The following is a 23,349-nucleotide window of genomic DNA, read 5'->3' as shown; positions in this document are numbered from 1 at the left end:
GAGAGCCAAAAAATCATCTTGAAACCTATGAAATTTTCAAAGGACAATTTTACATGTTTTGTGGGTCATAGATCAAAAAAGGTGTGGGACTTGGGGGGTGGGAGGGGAAGGGAGATGGGAAGAGTTGTACTGTGCCAGCTGATAGTGTGCCTCTCCCACACAAAAGAAATTGATTTCTGTGCCTCAGCCATAGAAGACTCTCCACTCCCCACCTCTTTTCTCCTCCTAATGCCCCTACTCTACTTGCGCTACATTGATGACATCTTCATCATCTGGACCCATGGAAAAGAAGCCCTTGAGGAATTCCACCATGATTTCAACAATTTCCATCCCACCATCAACCTCAGCCTGGACCAGTCCACACAAGAGATCCACTTCCTGGACACTACAGTGCTAATAAGCGATGGTCACATAAACACTACCCTATATCGGAAACCTACTGACCGCTATTCCTACCTACATGCCTCTAGCTTTCATCCAGATCATACCACACGATCCATTGTCTACAGCCAAGCTCTACGATATAACCGCATTTGCTCCAACCCCTCAGACAGAGACAAACACCTACAAGATCTCTATCATGCATTCCTACAACTACAATACCCACCTGCTGAAGTGAAGAAACAGATTGACAGAGCCAGAAGAGTACCCAGAAGTCACCTACTACAGGACAGGCCCAACAAAGAAAATAACAGAACGCCACTAGCCATCACCTTCAGCCCCCAACTGAAACCTCTCCAATGCATCATCAAGGATCTACAACCTATCCTGAAGGACGACCCATCACTCTCACAGATCTTGGGAGACAGGCCAGTCCTTGCTTACAGACAGCCTCCCAACCTGAAGCAAATACTCACCAGCAACCACACAACAGAACCACCAACCCAGGAACCTATCCTTGCAACAAAGCCCGTTGCCAACTCTGTCCACATATCTATTCAGGGGACACCATCATAGGGCCTAATCACATCAGCCACACTATCAGAGGCTCATTCACCTGCGCATCTACCAATGTGATATATGCCATCATGTGCCAGCAATGCCCCTCTGCCATGTACATTGGTCAAACTGGACAGTCTTTATGTAAAAGAATGAATGGACACAAATCAGACGTCAAGAATTATAACATTCAAAAATGTTCATGATGACGACAGCACCTCCTTTGTCAGCCTTTTTGATTATGATGTCAGAGTTGTTTCTGAGGCTGTGGATAGCATTGTGTTCTGCATGGCTGAGGTTATGAGGCAAGCGATGCTGCTTTTCCACAATTTCAACTCGTGCACGTCGGCGGAAGCACTCTATGTAGAAGTCCAGGCTGCTGTTTCGACCTTCAGGAGGAGTCCACCCAGAATCCTTCTTTTTGTAGTGTTGGTAGGAAGGTCTCTGTGGGTTAATATGTTGGTCAGAGGTGTGTTGGAAATATTCCTTGAGTCGGAGTTGGAGAACACTTCAATCTCTCTGGTCACTCGATCACAGACCTAAGAGTGGCTATCCTTCAACAAAAAAGCTTCAAAAACAGACTCCAACGAGAGACTGCTGAATTGGAATTAATTTGCAAACTGGATACAATTAACTTCGGCTTGAATAGAGACTGGGAATGGATGAGTCATTACACAAAGTAAAACTATTTCCCCATGTTATTTCTCCCCCCCACCCCACCCCCCACTGTTCCTCAGATATTCTTGTTAACTGCTGGAAATACCCTACCTTGCTTGTCACCATGAAAGGTTTTCCTCCTTTCCCCCCCTGCTGCTGGTGATGGCTTATCTTAAGTGATCACTCTCCTTACAGTGTGTATGATAAACCCATTGTTTCATGTTCTCTGTGTGTGTATATCAATCTCCCCTCTGTTTTTTCCACCAAATGCATCTAATAAAGTAAAGTGAGCTGTAGCTCACGAAAGCTTATGCTCTAATAAATTTGTTCGTCTCTAAGGTGCCACAAGTACTCCTTTTCTTTTTGCGAATAGAGACTAACAAGGCTGCTACTCTGAAATCTGCATTACACTGACATCTTCTGGGGGAAATCTGTAACCACAAAATTTTAGGTTTCAGAGTAGCAGCCGTGTTAGTCTGTATTCGCAAAAAGAAAAGGAGTACTTGTGGCACCTTAGAGACTAACAAATTTATTAGCGCATAAGCTTTCGTGAGCTACAGCTCAAAATGCATCCGATGAAGTGAGCTGTAGCTCACGAAAGCTTATGCTCTAATAAATTTATTAGTCTCTAAGGTGCCACAAGTACAAAATTTTAGGCAGACAAATTTCAGTGATTCTACTAGTGCACCAGTCCAAAGTCAGAACTCCAATTTAACTCTTTGGATTCAACATAACTACATTTCATAGATAAACATAAATTAGTTAAACCCATTTGATTAAAATGAATTGCTCTTAAGAGAAGGAAATTACTTATGAAAGATCTTATGTTTGGACAAAGGGCTTCCCCCATTTTCGATAAGATTAATTTGTTCTGTTACTCAGTAATCACCTGCCAGCCATTTTGTTTAAAGCTTGCTCAGTTCAGGCAGATTCCTTTTGAAGTGAACACAGTATTGGATCATACCAATGTTGCTCTTTACTAACTGGCTGCCTGATTTGTCCTTGTCCCAAGTCACTTTACCATATCACCCTTGTTCTAAAGGGCTTCTTCCATTCCCCCCTCCTTTCATATAGTTTACAGAGCAAAATGGCCTACTGGGAACCTAATGAAATTCCCAATCTTCACTGTTTTTGTGGGTCAGTTTCCTTGAACTGTGAACAATTCACCTCCATCACCGTTGGTATGGCCAGGCAGAAATAGCAAACAGAGCACCAGCCTATTTCTCTGGACTTGAGATGGATATTGATATTCTTAACATTTGGAAGGCTTAAAATTAAAGCTCTTTTTTCCTGGTGCCATAAGTGTAATTTATTATTAAAAATATTTCATATACTCTAAATCTGACATTTTGCAACGCTACAGGATCACTTTAATTGTCTAGGGTTGTAATTAACATGACATCTAAGGCAGAGAGCAGTAACCCTGAGACACTAACTTCCTTAGAATGTTACAAAGGGCTTGAAGTGAGTCAATTATAAAGCTAAATCACTTTCAGTAAAATGGATGTATTCCAACAGTGTCTTAGGTCCAAATGGTGCCCCAGTGGTTTGCATGGTGAAGAGGGCTACCTCATGAGTGAATCTGCCTTTGCCTATGTAGAAACAGGAAAGAAAAAATAAACCTCTACAGCACAGTATCCCCCACTGCTTTCCTGAATTTTTCATGAGATGATAGGGAATCTGAGTGGGAAGATGCAATCAATGGTCAGGTGGGTTGGGGCTGGTCTATAGGTAATACACATTGTAACCCCTCCAGCCTCCTAGGGAACTTGCTCAGAAGTTAATACATCCTGAAAATGGGGGCCCTTAGTTCTGTGTAAATCCACATTAAAAAAGATGGAATGGGAGCAGAGTGGGATTATTAACTGAACATTGTTACATATTGACTGTTACTGTGTATAAAAAGTCAACTGGTAAAGACTAGCAAATAGTAAACTATGCATTCATTACAGTTCTGAGGCAGTATATTTAAACTGATGTGGCATTATTATACATGAGTGGGTGTAAGGAAGTGTACACACTGCATTACAAGAAATCCTCCTTTTGGTAATTCCTTGGCCCTTCCTAGCTAGTGTTGTCTCCCTTGGGATGGTCTGTGGCCTGGCCCTCCACCTAAATCACTTAAAAGTTCCTTCCCTTTCCAGTGTAGAGAAACATCCAACTGAAAGTCTAAATAAATATATAAATTAATAACTCTTCCACCTCTCTTGGGCTCAACTAAAGTTCTCCTATTGGCCCTACTCCCAAGCCTTTCCCAGAGAGAGAACCCCCCTTGCTCCTCTCTCCTGAATCTTTCCTCCAAATTGAGTTTGGCAGTCTGTTTGAATCGTCTTTTCCTGACCCCCTTTCGCAGCTGGGTCACTACTCATCATTCAGTTTCCATATAGCCATAAGCTGGGGGCTGGCTGTAGGTCACAGGTAAGGCTGAACCTCACTTGCCTTAAAAGACCAGCCAGCCTGTGACCGAGGGCACATAAGTAAGTAGCTTGGGATGTATAGATATTTCATGCTGTCATGTCATGTTCCACTGGAAAAGTTTGTGTGGAGCTATATCTGTTGAATATAAAAGTGATTGGTGGTGGCTGCATAAATAACTGTGTAGAAACAAAAATATATGGAATGTGTTCTCTATAATTCTATACTTTCTGGGAGGCTGAAAAAATAGATATTTAAGCTCATAGACAAACATTTTCAGTATAAGGATTCAGTTTTCAGAGGTGTTGAGTAACCTCAGCTCCCACTGAAATCAAAGATTATGCCCTAACAAAGTACAGTATCATTAATGAAATTAGAGACGAAATTAAAATAATTGTATTAATTTAGGTTTTCTCTTTCTTTGTCTTAATGTTATGTCACCTACAGAATTCATTTTCTTAATCAAATTAATCAAATTCCAAATTTATGAAAAGGAATGTAGGAGATATCAATTTTCTATTGTACTTTAAAGGTTATCTTATCTCTGCTATTTCCCTTCAAGTAATGTGGGATGTATGTTTATCGTACACAACAAATTTCCCATATTACAACCTATGCGATGCAGCAAGTCTTTCAAGTAACTAAGATTCCAGGCCAGGTGTGAACATATTGGAAAACAGATCAATTGGAAAGTTAATTTCTAGTTTCTGACCCTTAATGTCATGTGGTAGTATGAATAGTCTCCATATTTCTTACACACAGAAAAACTACATTAAAAGAACATTTTTAAGGTTGCAAAGTCAAGCACTCAAAAGTTAAGGCAGTGTTTCCCAAACTTGGGACGCAGCTTGTTCAGGGAAAGCCCCTGGTGGGCCAGGCCGGTTTGTTTACCAGCCGCATCCACAGGTTGGCCGATCTCAGCTCCCACTGGCCACGGTTCGCCGCTGCAGGCCAATGGGGGCTGCGGGAAGCGGCACGAGCCGAGGGATGTACCGGCCGCCCTTCTAGGCTAGGGGATTTTGCAAAAGGAATTTTGTCTTTCTTGTATTTTTTCTAGATGGACAAATTAAATATGACTAGAAGAAATACAATAGCTTGTCTATAGTATTGCACTCTCCCACTTTCAAAATAAGCAGTAAAACCTGGAAAAAGATTAGCTTCTCTTTGAATAATAAATTTTTAATAAAAGTTTACAAGGTAATGTTAATGAGTGTGCATTTAAGAGGCTGCTAGTATTTTGAAAATGTATTTCCTCATGGAAAATTATCAAGGAGAAAGTTAACAACAACTTGACACAAAGGTTACTAATATCCCATGTCTGATATAGCTATGTCTGTTTTATTTTGCCTTTCTTCATCAGGTTCCAATTTTAGATTTCATAGCAGGCATGACTTTTTTTTTTTTTTTTTGAGCAACATTCCTGAAGCATGTTACATTTTTTAGGTGAAGAAAGGAGAATAGCAATGGAACAATGATTTTTCAATAAGTGCCTAATTCAAAGCTAACTGAAATCAATGGAAAGACTCCCAAATCATTAATTTAGGGCCTACTCTGGTAAACACTACAGAACATAGTGCTTATTTGACTTAAATCATGGTAGCAAATACTCTACTTGGCAGTAAGTACTTGCAGAATGAGACCTCACATTTGTATTTGCAGGTAACTAAATGAAAAATTTTAACTATAGTGTTTCCCAGAATTTTAAACACAATCAGAGAAATCATTTATTGTGTTATCACTTTAGTAACAGATGATGTGTAATTTTATTCTATGCCACCTAGTGGTGGTCTAATTCATTGCTTAGAAATATAACAATTTTTCATCATGATGAAGTATAGGTATAGGGTAATGAGGTTTGGATTATCAATTAACAAGCTGTTACATTTTAGAATCTTAGCATGTTGTTGTTTGTTGTCTTCTCCAGTATCATAGAATCATAGACTTTAAGGTCAGAAGGGACCATTATGATCGTCTAGTCCAGCGGTCGGCAACCTTTCAGAAGTGGTGTGCCAAGTCTTCATTTATTCACTTTAATTTAAGGTTTCACATGCCAGTAATACATTTTAATATTTTTAGAAGGTCTCTTGCTATAAGTCTATATATTGTATAACTAAATTATTGCTGTATGTAAAGGAAACAAGGTTTTCAAAATGTTTAAGAAGCTTCATTTAAAATTAAATTAAAATGCTGAACTTACGCTGCTGGCCTGCTCAGCCCCCTGCCAGCTTAGGGTTCTGTTCACCTAGGCCGGCAGCAGGCTGAGTGGAGCCTGCGGCTGGGACCCCAGCTGGCAAGGGGCCGGCAGCCAGAACTCCAGACTGGCAGCAGGCTGAGCAGGGCCGGCAGCCGGGACCCCAGATTGGCAGTGGGCTGAGCGGCTCAGCCTGCTGCTGGTCTGGGGTTCTGTCCGCTGGCCCCTGCCAGCCAGGGTCCCAGCTGCTGGCCCCGCTCAGCCCGCTGCCAGTCTGGAGTTCTGGCTGCCGGCCCCACTCAGCTCGCTGCCGGTCTGGGATCCCAGCCCTGCCCACATAGAGTGGGTACCTACCCTCTCCCTGGTTCTAGCCCATTCGCTTCCTCTCTCTCTCTGCACTGAGCTGAAGGTGGGAGTGCACTGAGCACAGGGCTGGGGGTTGGGGTGTAGGGTCTGGCCAGGAGCTAGAATGAGGGAGGGGTCTCAGGGTTGGGGCAAGAGGTTTGGGTGTGGGAGTGCTTACCTGGGCAGATCCCATTTGGTGTGAGGGGTGCAGGTGGGAATGTGTGCGTGCGTGTGTGTGTGTGTGCAGGAGCTCCCGTTTGGTGCTCAGGTGGGGATGGGAATGTGGGGGGTGCAAGAATCAGGGCATGGGGTGTGGGGTGCTGGAGGCAGGGCTGGGGTTGTGGGGGTTGCAGGGGTCAGGGCAGGAGGCTGGGGTGTGTGGGGGTGTAGAGGTCAGGGCAGAGGGCTGGGGGTGTGGGTTGGGGTCGTGGGGGTTCTCCCTGCCCAGAGCGGCTCACAGCAGGGGCTAGAAGGGATATGCCCTGATTTCAGCCCCCTTCTCCAAGGCCCTGTCCCCACCTCTTCTCCACCTCCTCCCCGGAGCAGTGAGCACCCTGCGGCTCTGCTTCTCCCCGTCCTTGCAAGGGCCATCAGCTGATGGGCGGCAGGGAAGGAGAGGAGGAGGGGCAGGAACCCAGCATGCTAGGGGAAGAGGCGGGGGAGAGGGAAGCTTGCCTGCCCTGCAGCAGCAGCCGGTAGGACCAAGCTTCTTCACCCTGTCCCCACCCGGGGGGGCGGGGGCAGAGAAAAGTGGGCCAGGGCAGGCAGGATTTTTAATGGCATGCTGCTGCCTGCCAGGGTCCAGTGGGGCTGGCGGCTGGGACCCGGCAGGCAGCAGCACGCCATTAAAAATCAGCTCGTGTGCCGTCTTTGTCACGCGTGCCATAGGTTGCCGACCCCTGGTCTAGTCTGACCTCCTGCACAACGCAGGCCACAAAATCTCACTCAACTTCTGTAACAAACCCCTGACCTATGTCTGAGCTACTGAAGTCCTCAAATCGTGGTTTAAAAACTATAAAACTTTTTACAAATTATGAAAACAGCATACAATAAATGGACTATATATATATTTGGAAAACTACAAATTGATGAAATAAGAATTGTTGACTGATAACTGCATTATTTAGGTTTCAGAGTAGCAGCCGTGTTAGTCTGTATTCGCAAAAAAGAAAAGGAGTACTTGTGGCACCTTGGAGACTAACAAATTTATTTGAGCATAAGCTTTCGTGAGCTACAGCTCACTTCATCAGATGCATTCGGTGGAAAATACAGTGGGGAGTTTTATATACACACACAGAGAACATGAAACAATGGGTTTTATCATACACACTGTAAGGTGAGTGATCACTTAAGATGAGCTATTACCAGCAGGAAGGAGGGGGGAAAGGAGGAAAACCTTTTGTAGTGATAATCAAGGTGGGCCATTTCTAGCAGTTAATAAGAACGTCTGAGGAACAGTGGGGGATGGGGTGGGGGGAGAAATAAGTACTCCTGCCACAAGTACTCCTTTTCTTTTTTGCATTATTTAGCACATCCTTTGGAAGGCATTTTTAATTAAAATTATTTCCATTGAGCAGGAGTTATAGTTAGAAACTAAAACACCCTTTATTCAAGATTGTAGCACCTGGTAGCAAAAGCTATAGCTATGGTCAAGCTTTCATTAGCTGTTCCTAGATCAAAGTTGGTTTTCCCTAGAAAAGGGCCTGGGCAATGAGGTTGCAATCCATATGTCAAACACCATATGTTTTGCAGGTGACTGTGTCCAGGAGTTTAGTTTAACCTATCACATAGATGGGGTCAATTTCAAAATTCAGAGATTGACCTGTGTTTGCATTCCAAACCACCTGAATGTTTGCCCGGAGTCAGATCAGGGTTTTAGCTTTGGCTCCTCCTCTTCCCAAAACATTCAGAAACAGCCTGGGAAAATACAACTTTTATTAATTTAATTGGAAACTAATAAGTCAGTCTCACAAACCATGAATCAGATCAAATGTTGTGACACACGCACACAGAGAGTTAAATAAAAACAGGCCTGGTGGCTAACAGAGCAACTAACCTTTGTGACTTACAAAGCCAACAGCCACAGATCCCCCTGATCTGAGGAATTAAAAGTTCCCTAAGTTTCTGCCTCTGGGCATGGGCATTGCTGTTTCACTCTAGGTGTCTATCTCATGCCTATGCCCCAACACAATCTACAAACCAGGGGAAAATAGTCCTGTGGGGCCCATACAATAGGTGTACTCTGCACATACCTACTGGATTGGGCCCATTCAGAATCAAGAAGGAGGTGGTAACCCCTTATAACTTTTAACCCAGTAGTTATTAGAGCACTTGCCTTCGATATGGAAGACCTGGATTAAATCGCCCCCTCTGCCTGATGGGGAGAAAAGAGTTGAACCAGGGTCTCCCACCTCCCAGGTAGGTGCCTTAAACCACCAGGCTAAAGTACAGAGTAATTCTCTCTCTGGCCTAATGACTATTTAAGTATTTATCCAAAGTGTAATAGCCACCATCACTTTCTCCTCCATCCCCTTTGTGTATAGTTAGGCAGGTGCCTAACTCATTCTTTTAAGAAAGAGCTTAGGCACCTAAGCCACCTGACTCCAAGAGAAGGTTTCCCAGCTCTGGATCACAAGCAGATATAGGTGTCTCCCTGTAGCCTGCATTTAGGCACCTAACTTCTATGAGGGGGTGGAACTTAGTACATACCCCTTTCATTTGCATCTCCCATTGGCTAGCTTAGGTCGCTCCAGACCTAGGCTGCTGGCTTTGGTGGATCACATTATTAGGCACCTATCTCTCCGCATGCAATGTGTAGGGAGTCTATGTGCCTAACTCAGGCTTTGTGGGCCCCATTGTTGTTTCACTGATTTTCTAGGTACCTGAAAATTAGGTGTTGCAACATTGAGTACTGCCCCGTCTAAATCCTTTTGTGGATAAGGCCTTGAGCACCTACATCAGCACAGCAAGGTAGGGATGCTGAGTCTGCTCTCATTACGTTTCTATAGCTTCTGACGTAGAGTCACAGAACCTAGATTACTTCAGTGAAACAATGGGAAAGCAAACAGATTTTTCACAGAATACTTTAGTAGCATCCTAAAGTTAAGCAGGTAGACAAATCTTGTAACGTTTAAAAAAAATACTGCATGACTAAGTGTCAATGCACCTGCAATGTTTTGGGTGCAACCCAGACGAGCAAGAGGTTGCATCGCTCCCTGCCTTGTAGTCCTGGGTCCTTTAAATACTCTGCTGCTGTGACTCACATCCCATGGATCAAGCCCTAATATAATAACCTAAATAATTTCCATGCCGTTTGGTGGGCAAAATGCAAGCCTGACAGGGATCAAATTGATGTGATAGTTGGCATTTTGAGAATACATAGATAATTACCAAACGTATGTCAGTGGGTTATTCATAAAGAAATAGGAAACATTTTGTATTTCAAATATCTCTACAAATTCTGTGTTTTAAACTAATGAATAAACTAATTGTAACATTAAAACACCCTATCCAGACTAGCCAGTGTATATCTGTAAACTCTGGGAAGCACAACTGTGAATGAACTCAAAGTTAGCTCAAAGTTAGCTCTCCAGAACTGCACTTCCAATGGCCACCAGGCTGCCAATCAGTTACTTGTTCTGAAATAAAAAAACAAGCTTCTTACTGTAAACAGCCATCCAATTTCTAATAGTTATCCCATAGATTTAATACAGAATATCACATTCAGACTGGATGTATTGGACTGTATTGGACTGGACTGTAACTTTTTCTGCAACTTGACTGGCATCTTTTTAACATAAACTGATCCAGAATGCTGCAATGAGATTATTTCTGACACATGCTGAAATGTCACATTTGGATATCAAATTGGATACTGGATTCAGATACAGTTAAGACATGTGCTGTAAGATTGGACTGAGAACCTCCCTTGTCAAATGAATTTTTAAAAGGATTCCCAGAGTCTTTGCACTAGTCAAGAAAGTGATTTGATTTATTCAAACAAAACCATTTTGAGGCTTTGGAAAAGTGAAATACCCCTTTGCTATTCCAAAAGGATTCAGGAAATTTCCCATAGTTTTCCTTCTCAAATGGGCATATTTTTCCTTTAACAATCTTCTTATCTTGGGTCCACTTACATGATTCAATAGCAGGTGGATAGCAGTTCCACTGCATCCATCTCTCTTATGAGAAATGCTTATTCAGGCTCAATATTGAGCTGCATGTTCTTTGGTATTATATCTATGCAACAATTAAAGTGAGACTGAGCCATCTCATTTGGGCTAGATATTTTCACCTCTTAGCTATTATTACTTTTATGTTTCTTCTGTGAGCATCTATTAATTATGTTGATACCCATGGCCTGGTTCACTCTGCATTGCAAAAAAAAAAAAAGCAAGGGGATTCTCTAAGGACTTCTTTACCTCTTCCCTGTTCTCAGAGTAGCAGCCGTGTTAGTCTGTATTCGCAAAAAAGAAGAGGAGTACTTGTGGCACCTTAGAGACTAACAAATTTATTTGAGCATAAGCTTTCATGAGCTACACGAATGCATCTGATGAAGTGAGATGTAGCTCATGAAAGCTTATGCTCAAATTTGTTAGTCTCTAAGGTGCCACAAGTACTCCTTTTCTTTTCTTCCCTGTTCTGTTACTAGTGATATCTGCTCCTACACCATGTGGAATAGGCAACAGGCCCTGGCTCAAAATCTGATTGCTTCCCATTTGCAAGACCTTTGTACCTGTGCCTTTGTACTGGCTCTGGCCCTCAACAACTCCTGGTTGCTGTTCCCATAGGACCCTGATATTTGAGTTCTATGGGTAAGAAAATGCAATCTAGAGTTTAGCAGTGTAATATAGGTAGAGAGAATATAATTACTTACGTTGAAATTTAAGCAGGCTGCTGGGACTCCTCATGTGTGTAGGTGTTTTCAGGATCAGGCTTTTAAATGTCTTACTGGGGTACTACATTATGTTATTGTTTAAAAGATTTATTCATTAGTAGATCCAGCAAGATTAGTTGCAGGTTGCTGGGCAACACGAGTTCCATTACCTGAGTTATTTGTCTTGAATCTTATCCTAGTAGTTCTGTACATTTGGATATGACTGCCAACTGTGGGAAAAACCCTCCCTTGCTCACTTTCCCTCCAACAATACTGTTATAAAATTTAGTTCAAATTTTACAGGCATAAGGTACAATTTCATTTTAATAACAGGACACTTTTTCTCATGTAATGCCAATGGAGATTATGAAATAAAAGAACATCATTTAACAAGTGGACAAACTCCATTTATGTGAGAAAAATACAGTGTTGGGCTGATTTCTCACCAGAAGGCAAGTTCATTTCATAATCCTATTCTTAAATGTTTTCATCAATGCATAATTTTGTCAGTTTCTGTGCAGCACTTGTAGCTAAGGTAAATCTCCTTTTAACCTTGTCCCTGATAGAACCTGTCAGCACTAATCAAGCTTCCTAGGAACACATAAGATTCTACTTGTTTTATGACATCACCACTACTGCATTTTAACACTTCGTCTATTGTCCATTTTCCAAGATGCAACAACTTCATTTTCTTGGCATTTATTCCAAGTCCAAGTCAACTACACCAATTTTCCATGGTAGCAAAAAATATCATCATTAATTCAAATATGTCTGCTAGTTGAAGGATGTCATCTGCGTAAGATAAGGAATTTAACTCTAGAAAAAAATTAACATTTGATACCAAAGTACAAATTTATCACACCAATGTTCTAACAGATTACTCCATGGTCTGGAAGTAGCTGAATTAAATGAAACAGATATCAAAAGGCTGGAGGCAGTAGAGATGAGAGTTCTTCAAAAGATGGCAGGTATAAAGTAGAATGACTTTAAGACAAGGGAAGAAGTTAGAAGGAGAGTAGGATGTGAAATCAGTATGGGATTGGTTACAATCAAAAAGATTATGATGGTGGGAACACTGCAGAAGACAAATAGACGTTAGGATGCCAAAGAAAATAATGCAAAAATAGCCAATGTCAATCTGAGCCAGAGGGTGACCATCCTCTAAATGGCAGGACATCCTACCCAGAGAGGGACATGACCAGGTTGGGCTTAATGGAGGAACAGGTCATGGACAGTACATGAACTTCTACCATTTAAACTGTTTAGTGAAACCATTTATGCAAAGTCCTGTGTGGACATTCTTTTTTCAGTTTAAGAGTGGCTTATTTTGGTTTACCTTTGCCTGTAAATTTACTAATGCAAGCTAAACTAATATAAGCCTGGTTTAAACGAGGCTTGTCTAAACACAGTTTTTTATCTTGATGTTACTATACAAACTATACAGTGTATGTAACTTTAGAAACTGTTACAGTTAAAGTGAACTGATATAGTTAAACTAGTGCAACCCCCTAATGCAGATACTTCTGTATCAGATTAAGTGCATTTGCATTAGTAGGCACGTTTTGATCCACACTAGGGGGATACACTGATTTAACAGGTTTCAGAGTAGCAGCCGTGTTAGTCTGTATTCGCAAAAAAGAAAAGGAGTACTTGTGGCACCTTAGAGACTAACAAATTTATTTGAGCATAAGCTTTCGTGAGCTACAGCTCACTTCATCAGATGCATTCGGTGGAAAATACAGTGGGGAGTTTTATATACAAACACAGAGAACATGAAACAATGGGTTTTATCATACACCCTGTAAGGAGAGTGATCGCTTAAGATGAGCTATTACCAGCAGGAAGGGAGGGGGAAAGGAGGAAAACCTTTTGTAGTGATAATCAAGGTGGGCCATTTCCAGCAGTTAACAAGAACGTCTGAGGAACAGTGGGGGGTGGGATGGGGGGAGAAATAACATAGGGAAATAGTTTTACTTTATGTAATGACTCATCCATTCCCAGTCTCTATTCAAGCCGAAGTTAATTGTATCCAGTTTGCAAATTAATTCCAATTCAGCAGTCTCTCGTTGGAGTCTGTTTTTGAAGCTTTTTTGTTGAAGGATAGCCACTCTTAGGTCTGTGATCGAGTGACCAGAGAGATTGAAGTGTTCTCCGACTGGTTTTTGAATGTTATAATTCTTGACGTCTGATTTGTGTCCATTTATTCTTTTACGTAGAGACTGTCCAGTTTGACCAATGTACATGGCAGAGGGGCATTGCTGGCACATGATGGCATATATCACATTGGTAGATGCGCAGGTGAACGAGCCTCTGATAGTGTGGCTGATGTGATTAGGCCCTATGATGGTGTCCCCTGAATAGATATGTGGACAGAGTTGGCAACAGGCTTTGTTGCAAGGATAGGTTCCTGGGTTAGTGGTTCTGTTGTGTGGTGTGTGGTTGCTGGTGAGTATTTGCTTCAGATTGGGGGGCTGTCTGTAAGCAAGGACTGGCCTGTCTCCCAAGATCTGTGAGAGGGATGGGTCGTCTTTCAGGATAGGTTGTAGATCCTTGATGATGCGTTGGAGAGGTTTTAGTTGGGAGCTGAAGGTGAGGGCTATTGGCGTTCTGTTATTTTCTTCGTTGGGCCTGTCCTGTAGTAGGTGACTTCTGGGTACTCTTCTGGCTCTGTCAATCTGTTTCTTCACTTCAGCAGGTGGGTATTGTAGTTGTAGGAATGCATGATAGAGATCTTGTAGGTGTTTGTCTCTGTCTGAGGGGTTGGAGCAAATGCGGTTATATCGTAGCGCTTGGCTGTAGACAATGGATCGAGTGGTATGATCTGGATGAAAGCTAGAGGCATGTAGGTAGGAATAGCGGTCAGTAGGTTTCCGATATAGGGTGGTGTTTATGTGAGCTTATGCTCAAATAAATTTATTAGTCTCTAAGGTGCCACAAGTACTCCTTTCTTTTTTACTGATTTAACGGTATCGGTTTCTAAATGGATGCAAAAACTGTATGTAGACAAGGCTTAAGAGGTCTTTTGCAGAGGTTTAAGTACCTCAATTTAACATCTCATTTGAAAGGGTTGAACTCGGATACGCCCTGAAGGGGGCGAGGAACAGGCACGTCTGTGCTGGGGCTTTGCTCTGATTTCAGCCGGACTCTGGTGTCGCTGGCTGCGCCTGTACAATGCCAACCCTTAGCCAGCGAAAGCGACTGTGTGAAGCTTGAACCCCAGCAGGGGAGTAAGCTCTGCCCGCAGATGGCCCTTTTCCCGCCCACGCTCGGGCGGGCACCTGTGCAGCTACCTGCACGGGGGACACGCTCCCCGGGGAGGGAGGCGTGCGGGGGAAAGGCTCGCAGGGCGCGCCAGGCGGGGGTGCCACTTGCCCGGGGGTTGGGAGCCGAGCAGCGGCCCTTGCAGGGGGTGAGGCCCGCCCAGCAGGGGTCCGCCCCGCGCTGAGCTGGGAGGAGGGAGGAGGGGCCGCACCGCATCGCCGCCGCCGGAGCCCCAGGCACGGCGCCGCAGCCGGACGCCTGGCGGGCGGGCCAGCTCCGAGCGCGGCCCTCCACTTCCTGCACCGCTCCAGGCGGGACCCAGCGCGGCGCGGCGCGGCGCGGCGCCCCGCTCGGCATGGCGTGCTGCTGGGGCGAGTACCGGGTAAGAGCCCCGCTGTCCGCTCGGGAAGGTCGCCCGCGGCCGGCAGCAGCCGCAGCCCCGCTCAGCTCCTCCGTGGGACGCACTAAGGGCCTGGGCTGCACTGACCAGCTTGCAAGCCCCGCGGAGGAGCGACAGGCTGGTGGCCCGCCCGCAGTGTGGAGCCGCTGCCTTTCCCGCCCGGGAGGTAAAGTCTCCCCCTCCCGCCGCAAGAGCGTCTGTGGCACGGTCCAGGGAGAAGGCTGCGAGCCAGGGGCACCCACCTCACGTCCCCTGAGGTGGAGAGCACGGGAATCCCCTGCCCAACCCACTCCCTGCCTCGTCTCCGCTGGCTCTGCAGCGGCCCTCGCTCCCCAGCCAGGGACGGCATTGCCCGCCCCCGCCAACGCTTTCTTTCTGTGCGGGTTTTAGCCCTTGCTAACGGAGATCCCATTTACCTGGAGCTTCGGGGTCATTGGGTGGCTTCCTCCCGCTCTAGGACTCTCACAACTCCTCGCTAGTAGTCCGAGATGGGAAAGACCTGTTAGGAGCCAGCTTCTGATGTCTGCTACAGCCATGCCAGTCCAGAGTACTCCATTGACGCTGGTGCTAAATCGAGTCCATTCCCTGGCTGGCACAGAAATACAGCCCCCCGATAGAGCTGTTGTCGAATACTAAACGATTCATATGACACTTGAGTGAGTCCAAAAGGCTAAGAAGCCGCAAACTCACTCACTACATGGGGGGGGGGAAGTATTTAGAAAAAAGGAGGAGAGAATGTGCTGGCTTAAAGTTGTTCGACAATTCTTCTTTGCCCAGTATAGTCACATGGAAGCACCCCTCGGGGTACTCGTGGGCCAGGTCTTGTGCCGGAGTAGGTAGTCGTCTCCAGATGTTGGTGTCCGTGTGGATAGCTGTCATTTGTCTGGATGTGTCCCATTTTCCTTGCACTCTAAAGTAGTCTCCATTATTTGGAGGACAGTTAGATGATTTAAAATAGTAATATTGCGCAGTACACGTAAAATAAATTGGCTATCGTTAAGAATACACAAATTGCCAAATGTTTGCCATTTTGTGCACGCTAAGTTACTCTTTCAGTGCTTTTCAGATGTTTGAAACTAAGAACTATAACTTTAATTGCACTTAAAATTTATTTTTAATTTTAGGTTTCTGTAAATGGGATTTCTGGACAAAGAGAATGGAGACCTCTAATTTATAGAAAATGCACAGATGTATTCTGGTTGATTTTATTCTTTCTTTTTTGGGCTGGTTTGGTAAGCATGCTATCTGTTGAAAGAGAAATCTTACGTAGAACTACTATAAGCTTAAAGTGATTCTGTATCAAAATTCAGATGACCTCACTGCAGAAATTATGAGGCCTTGATCTTGTGGTCAGATAGGAGAACTTTGTGCTCACACAAAGCCACAATGAAGTCAGTTTAGCTCCACACAGACCCTTCGACCAGGTGCTTGCAAGAATCCAATGGCAAGATGATAATCTTGTATTTAGAACAAGATCTTTGGGGCAGAGTTTGTCTTTTTGTTATGTTTATGTACAATGTCTAGGACAGTGGGGCCATTAGGCATTACCACAATGCAAATTAGTAATCATAGCCTATTCAATTTTCTGACATCTTTTTTAAAAAATTACAATTAATGCAAAAGAACTCTGCATAAGTCTCTGGCACACTTTATAAACTAAACTGACTTGAGAAGCAGGATGAGTTTTGTATGCCACCCTGTGTTTAATGCACATGTAGATCTAAGACATGTCAAACCATGGTGGTATCCAGCAATTTTATTCTTTCATTATTCTTATTGCTTACTCTCTGTGATATATTTTATTATTCACATTTGAATTATGATTTCCTTTAGTTTGAAACAAATTTGTGGTGACATCCAGTGTTTATTCACACTGGCTGTGTTTCAGGTGGTTTCATGATCTGGAAGTGCATGTTATTGGCGCATACATGTTGGCATACCCTTTTGTAATCATTTAATGTTTGCAGCAGCCATTTATTAGTAGTAGTTGTAGATCAGATTCAGCGTGCTGAGCTTTGGTCTTAGTTTGCAATCTATGTGGAAGCAGTATAGGCTAGCTTAGCAAATAAAGTTCTGTTGGACTTGTAACTTCCATCTGTCAGAATTTTTCATATTTATTTTTTTTCAAAAGACTACTACTGCATCTCTTTTTGCCACTTTTGAGGTAGCTGTCTGATTGCTGGAAGTATATTTACTATACACGTAAACTGGATCTAAAAATATTTTGTTACTGTGACAGAGTTGAGATGCACATATACACAGCAACCTTAACTATGGAGTCACTTACAATGTCATATTAAGATAAATTAATATATAAAAATTCAGGCATGACAATAGTCAAGTGATATAAATCAGAGGTTCTTAACCATTTTCTTTCTGAACCCCCCCCACCCCACCCCAACATGCTATTAAAACTCCAAGGGGAGGGGCTTGGGCATAGGTATAGTTTGACTTCTAGTTGGGGGGGCATGGCCCGGCAGGGTTTGAGCCAGGTCTGTACGGTGGGCCCTGGGGAGGAAGCGCCACCTCCACCCCCTGACTCACCTCAGCAGGCCACCCAGCCTGTCTGGGTTGGGGGGAGAGAGCAACCAAAAAATGTATAATTCAAAGGGGGGGGGCTCAGCTCAGAACATATGAAAACTGCTCAGGATGCAGGCAGGGGGCATCTAGGAGTGTGTGGAGCTGTAGCTCAGGGAGAGGGGTAGCTAGGGGCTTTGTGTGGGCAGGTTTGTAGCTCGGTGCAGGGGGGATAGCCAGGGGCTGTGTGCAGTGAGGGGTATAGCTCAGGGTGTAGGGAGGGGGTAGCTAGGGGCTGTGTGCAGGCAGGGGGGTAGCTCAGGGTGCAGGGAGGGGGTAGCTAGGGGCTGTGTGCGGGCAGGGGGGTAGCTCGGGGTGCAGGGAGGGAATAGCTAGGGGCTGTGTGCAGGCAGGGGGTAGCTCGGGGTGCAGGGAGGGGGTAGCTAGGGGCTGTGTGCGGGCAGGGGGGTAGCTCGGGGTGCAGGGAGACAGGTAGCTAGGGGCTGTGTGTGGGCAGGGGGGTAGCTTGGGATGCAGGGAGTGGATAGCTAGGGGCTGTGTGCCAGGAGGGACCCCCTTCTGTGGTTGCTGCTCCCTGAGGGCTCTGCTGGTCCCAGACTGGGCTGGGTTCATCCACCCGGGCAGCTCTTACTGGCTGCGCAAGCAGTTGAAGGGGGGCTGGGGAGCAGCCGCAGCCCCAGGCACCCTGCAGCAGCAGCAGCAGAAAGAGGAGATGGGAGAGTACCACAGTTGTCCACCGCATGGGACCAGCCAGAGCAGCAACCGCCCCACACTGCCCGCCTCTGGCTTCTGGCCTCTGATCTGGCCAGGAGGGGAGTAGTAGTGTGGGAGAGCATGGAGCTGCCCATGGGACTGCCTCGCTCTGGCACTGCAGTTTGGGTGGGGCAATGCCTCCTATGCTGCCACAACTCCGCCCATGGGCTCAGGGCTTGCGGATCCCCCGAAACCTTGCTTTGGACCCCCCAGTTGAGAACTGCTGATATAAATCACTAGACTCCGAACACCGAAGTACAAATCTGATTACTCGTATGATTAAAGTAATGAACGTACTTAATTCCTTGCAGGATGAGGCTCAGTTCTGCACAGACTAACTACATTTTTTTAAAACAAAAACCAAACTCCTTAAAAGAATATTTAAGTTGAAAATCAAGCACGCAAAAGTTAGGAAATGCCATAAGTAAGGTTGCCTATGCAACCTTAATTAGATGTTTTTATGCACGTGTATTATGCTACAGTCTTTAGTTACATGATCACATACTTTTTTTTTTTGCATTGGAGCCCAGCCTCCTTCAGTGAATCGCTAGTTAATCAATATTTCTTTTTTTATCCTTCTCATTCAATGTGTGTCTCCAGGAGTACAGTACTTTCATTTTTACATCACTTTATATATTCAAGCACAGCTCTAATTGACCTCAGTTGTTGCTGTGAGTGCTCAGAGCTTCTGCAAATCTGGCCACAGGTGTCTCACATTGGGCACCCAGAAAATGAGGAATACAAAATTACTGAACACCTGTGAAAAGTCTGGTGGAAGTGACCTGTGCAGCATTATACAGGAACTCATGGTTAGAATGCAGTTTTCCAGGATGTTCAGCTTCTTTAAGCACAAGACCATTTTTTCTTTTCCTGTAATTTCCTGCTGCATTAATTACACACCTTCCAAGTTCTATAATACATTTGGAATGGTCTTAAAGACAACTTTCTGTAGGGCCTACATGGTCCAAAGGCTTTGCTCTGGCCTTCTAGGCAGGGGTGAATTTTACTTTGAAATATTCATTACAGTGTAAACAATGTTTGAAAATTTTATGCCTGGTTTTTGAAGCACCAGGCAAAAATTATGTAGGTTAAACAAGGAATATTCGTTGAATGGGGAAGGAAAAAAAGCGTAGTATTCTGTGTATCATGAATTCAAAAGAAAAAATAACGTATTTTTAATAGATGTTTATAACTGGCTATGCTGTAACAGCTGGATCTGCAGAAAGACTTGTATATGGGTATGACAGCTATGGGAATACATGTGGTAGGAAGAACACTCATATTGAAGGTGCACCTCTTTCTGGACAGGATATGACAAATAAAAAGTAAGTATATCAGATTTTTAAATTAATCGAACACTTGAGATTTGATCACTGTTGATTGGATAAATGATCTATAGTAAATAAACCTTTGGTGCATATAGGCACTAAAGTGCATAGAGGCACTTTACTAAGGGTGTCTTCACTACCCACCGGATCGATGGGCAGCGATCCATCCAGCGGAGATTGATTTATCGCATCTAGTCTAGACGCGATAAATCAGCCCCCAAGCTCTCTTCTGTCGACTCCTGTACTCCAGTGCTGTGAGAGGCGCAGGCAGAGTCGACGGGGAATTGGCAGCAATTGACTCATCATGGTGAAGACACCACGGTAAGTCGATTTAAGTATGTTGATTTCAGCTACGTTATTCGCGTAGCTGAAGTTGCGTAACTTAGATCAGTTTTCCCCCCCAGTATAGACCAGGGCTGAGAGATACAAATAAGAATGCAAGAATACTATACAGTAGTAATTGCAAAAATTATAGTCCTGATCCTGCCTTTGGATTTACGTACCCCAGGAAACTCCACCAGGACGTAATGGTCTGCCCACGTGGGTTGATTGCATGTTTGGGACCTATAATCTGATTTAAGATGAGGTAAAAATATAGTGTAAAATGTAGCATGTGCTAGAATCAGTTTTTAACTTTTAGCTTCAGAATCCAGGTGTTCCAATTTTGTGTGGAAGAATACATTACCAATTGTCATGTTTTGTACTGTTTTTAAAGATAGTGAGCAGGTTCAAAATAATATGAAAAATAGAAAGCTTGCTTAAAAGAGAATTTTTTCCCTCCTTCCTAGACATGTGTTCTTTTTGAATTCATGCGGTCTGGATATTGAAAACCTTAAAATCAATTCAATCACCTTGTGTGTATCTAGCTGTCCTCAAGAGCAACTTAACTCTCTGGAAGACATCCAGCTTTTTGCAAAGAACAATGGTATGTAATAGAGTTTGTATTCCTTAATCTGTGTGTGGAAGAGTTATGCAGTTTTTAATCCTATAAAATGTACTCCTGTTTGAAATATGTTACATTGGATGTTTACTTCATCATTAATTTATTTAAGTCAATGGAAAGCATGTTCTAGTTCATGCTTATTTAAATGTTTTAATTATCAGAAATGTTATGGATCTCTTGTGTGTATAAAACTGTTGTATGCATTTCTGCACAGGACTGGATTGTTCAGCAGAAAGGTGGCTATTGAGGACAAACTAGTTCGGAGGAGGGGGAGTTAGTGAACGGATGCCGTTTGTATGTTTGAGAAATCTGCATTGACTTTGAATTGGATCCTTCAAATTCAGTTAAAGTGATAGTGAAACACTATTATTCCATTGACGTATCAGATCTCTGAGCCCTTTATATGTAATGAGTTTTTTGTTTTCAGAGCCAAAGTAGATTCATTTTGATTTTGTTCTGATACTCTAAATAAACAGACAAATAGCTATTGTGCAAAAACAGTTACTTCTTTTGCATTGCTTTTCAACATTTAAATATAGTAAGCAAAAATTGATCCCTACCTCAGCAGTACATTACACAGCTAAGACTCCATACTCAAGATACCAGAGAACTGAGACAAAAAATTACCTGGCCTCTACCCAATGCTATCCATGTATAGAATACAAAGCTGAATGTGGAAGTCTGAAATGCTCCTTGGAGAACCCAGCAGGCACAATTAAGAAACCATTTATATACTAGTCAGAGCATTTTGTAAAAAAATCCCAGGGTTTGAGTTCTCTGGGCACAAGGCAGGGAAGTTCTGATTCTAAATCTGTTTTTGTTTTTCTTTTTTAAACAATAAACTACATAAACCTGGCCAACACTGCTTGCTGAATAGAGTGTTTGGCATTTGGCAGGCAATGACTAGCGCTCTGAGAATTGTTCTCTTTGATTTTCGTAGATTGGATGGCAAGAATAGCTATTTACAATGAGGGTTTTTTAATGTAATTTTGAGATTTGATTATTATTTGATGCTTTCTTAATGTACATCAAGAGCTGCGTACCTTAAATGCTCCTTAAATAATCTCAGCATAACTGAATTACATTACATGAAACTCCATCCACATTTAAAGAATTTGCATAACTGTCTTTAGAGAGCTGGCAATATTGCATTTTAATTGGTTTGAGTACATCCAAGCGTTGTTTTTTCACTAGCATTGTGGTAATGTAGTGTTTTACCAGCAGAGGGCCTGAAGATACTGGACTAAAGTTCTTAGGTCTGAGGCTGGACGATATTTTATTCCATTCTAAATCATTAAGGGCCCAATCCTGCTTCAGTTTACATGAATAAGGTTTTTGCCATTATCTTAATGGGAAAAAACAAGACCCCCATATTTAGGTATTTAGAGTATTTGTGTGCCTCCAGTCTGGAGGACTGGTGATTGACGATGATAATGAAATGCAGCAGATAAGGCAGAAATAAAGCTGTGCTCGTTTCCCTTAATAAATTCGCATAGCTTTGGAATCTAAATTTTAAAGATTCAGTATTAATGAAAATGAGAATTGGAGCCAAATTCAGAGGTGACTCTAGAGGGAGCTGAAGTTGGTGTAATTCTACCATCTTCCCAACCCTCCAATGTGTATATTGCTCCAACTTAAATTCTCCGTAGGCTCCCTTCGACTTTCGTGTAATAATGTATAGTTTACATTCCCACTTAGTATGATCCAATGAGTCTAAGGAAATGTAGATGGGTGAAACTTGTACACCAAAGAGAAGTGTGTAGCAAGAAAAAAAGCGTCCTCCCCTTCTGGAACATATACATCGATACACCTTCTTCTGTCTCCAAAGCATTTAATTTATACCAATGTAGACTCCATTGTTTTACACATCAGCAAATGGGTGGTGATGACGCTAGTCACCTGGATTTTCAAGATGACTGTGACAATCGTAGTTATTACTAATGGGTCTTTATGTGGCTCCATGGACCAATTTGGGAAGAACATTTATCGCACTGGCCACAGAGCTATTTGCCTGGTTGTATTGATTGAGCTGCACATCGTTTCTGTGCCTGGGCCTGTGCTTCCGGTTGCTTAGCCTGATTCCTCTCAAAGTCAAGGGCACAGTGCCCTATGGTGTGGCACCATGTAGAGTGATTTAAGGTTAAGATTCTGTCACAGGTATTTTTAGTAAAAATCAGGGACAAGATCGCAGGCAATAAAGAAAAATTCACAGAAACCCCCAACCTAAGCCCTAACTTTTACTAATAATACCCTGAGCGGAGCAGACTAACAGTAGGAGTGCTGCCAGGAGGGCTGTTGCGGGGCCACTGCTACGGCAGCTGGGGGCTGGCTGCTGATCCGGCAGCCCTGGGGATGACTCCAGCAGCTGCTCCAGCCCCGTCACTGCTCCTTGTTAGGAGGCTTATTCCTTCAGCCACTTACTTCCCTGGTCCTTCTCGCATGAACAGAGAGCAACAATACCCGAAGTCCAAAGGTGCAAACAATTCGATGTTTATTGGGGTGAACTTCCAGCAAGCATGATTCCGGTTTCCTTCCTTAGTGTCCCCCTTCCCAGCTCTGACACCACAGAGACTTACACCTGTGTCCCTGTTCCCATTCCTGCCCTTAGCCAAACATGATTCCAGTTTTCCCACCCCTGTTCCCATTTCCCCCTTTAGCAAAACTTGATTTCAATTTCCCCACCCATCAGGCCTGTCTGTAAAG

General features: G+C 43.6%; 1 protein-coding gene across 6 annotated transcripts in view; it reads left to right on the top strand.

The window, feature by feature from the left end:
• Positions 1–14,575: 14,575 nt before the first annotated feature.
• The window catches only part of SLC44A3 (solute carrier family 44 member 3), an 86,464-nt gene continuing 77,690 nt past the window's right edge, over positions 14,576–23,349 (top strand). The window contains exons 1-4 of one of the 6 annotated variants that reach the window (XM_043490533.1): positions 14,576–15,066; positions 16,209–16,316; positions 19,558–19,700; positions 20,492–20,628. In XM_043490533.1, coding sequence (XP_043346468.1) covers positions 15,040–15,066; positions 16,209–16,316; positions 19,558–19,700; positions 20,492–20,628 — 415 coding nt within the window. In that variant the 5' untranslated portion in view covers positions 14,576–15,039. Of the gene's footprint in view, positions 15,067–16,208; positions 16,317–19,557; positions 19,701–19,798; positions 20,025–20,491; positions 20,629–23,349 lie in introns of those variants that run through there. The other 5 variants (XR_006273671.1, XM_043490531.1, XM_043490532.1 and 2 more) reach the window with 5 other exon arrangements.

The sequence above is a fragment of the Dermochelys coriacea genome, chromosome 8 (assembly GCF_009764565.3).
Source record: "Dermochelys coriacea isolate rDerCor1 chromosome 8, rDerCor1.pri.v4, whole genome shotgun sequence".
Classification (NCBI taxonomy): domain Eukaryota; kingdom Metazoa; phylum Chordata; order Testudines; family Dermochelyidae; genus Dermochelys; species Dermochelys coriacea.
Note: the sequence above shows the minus strand (reverse complement) of the source record. Positions and strands in the feature narration are given on the sequence as shown.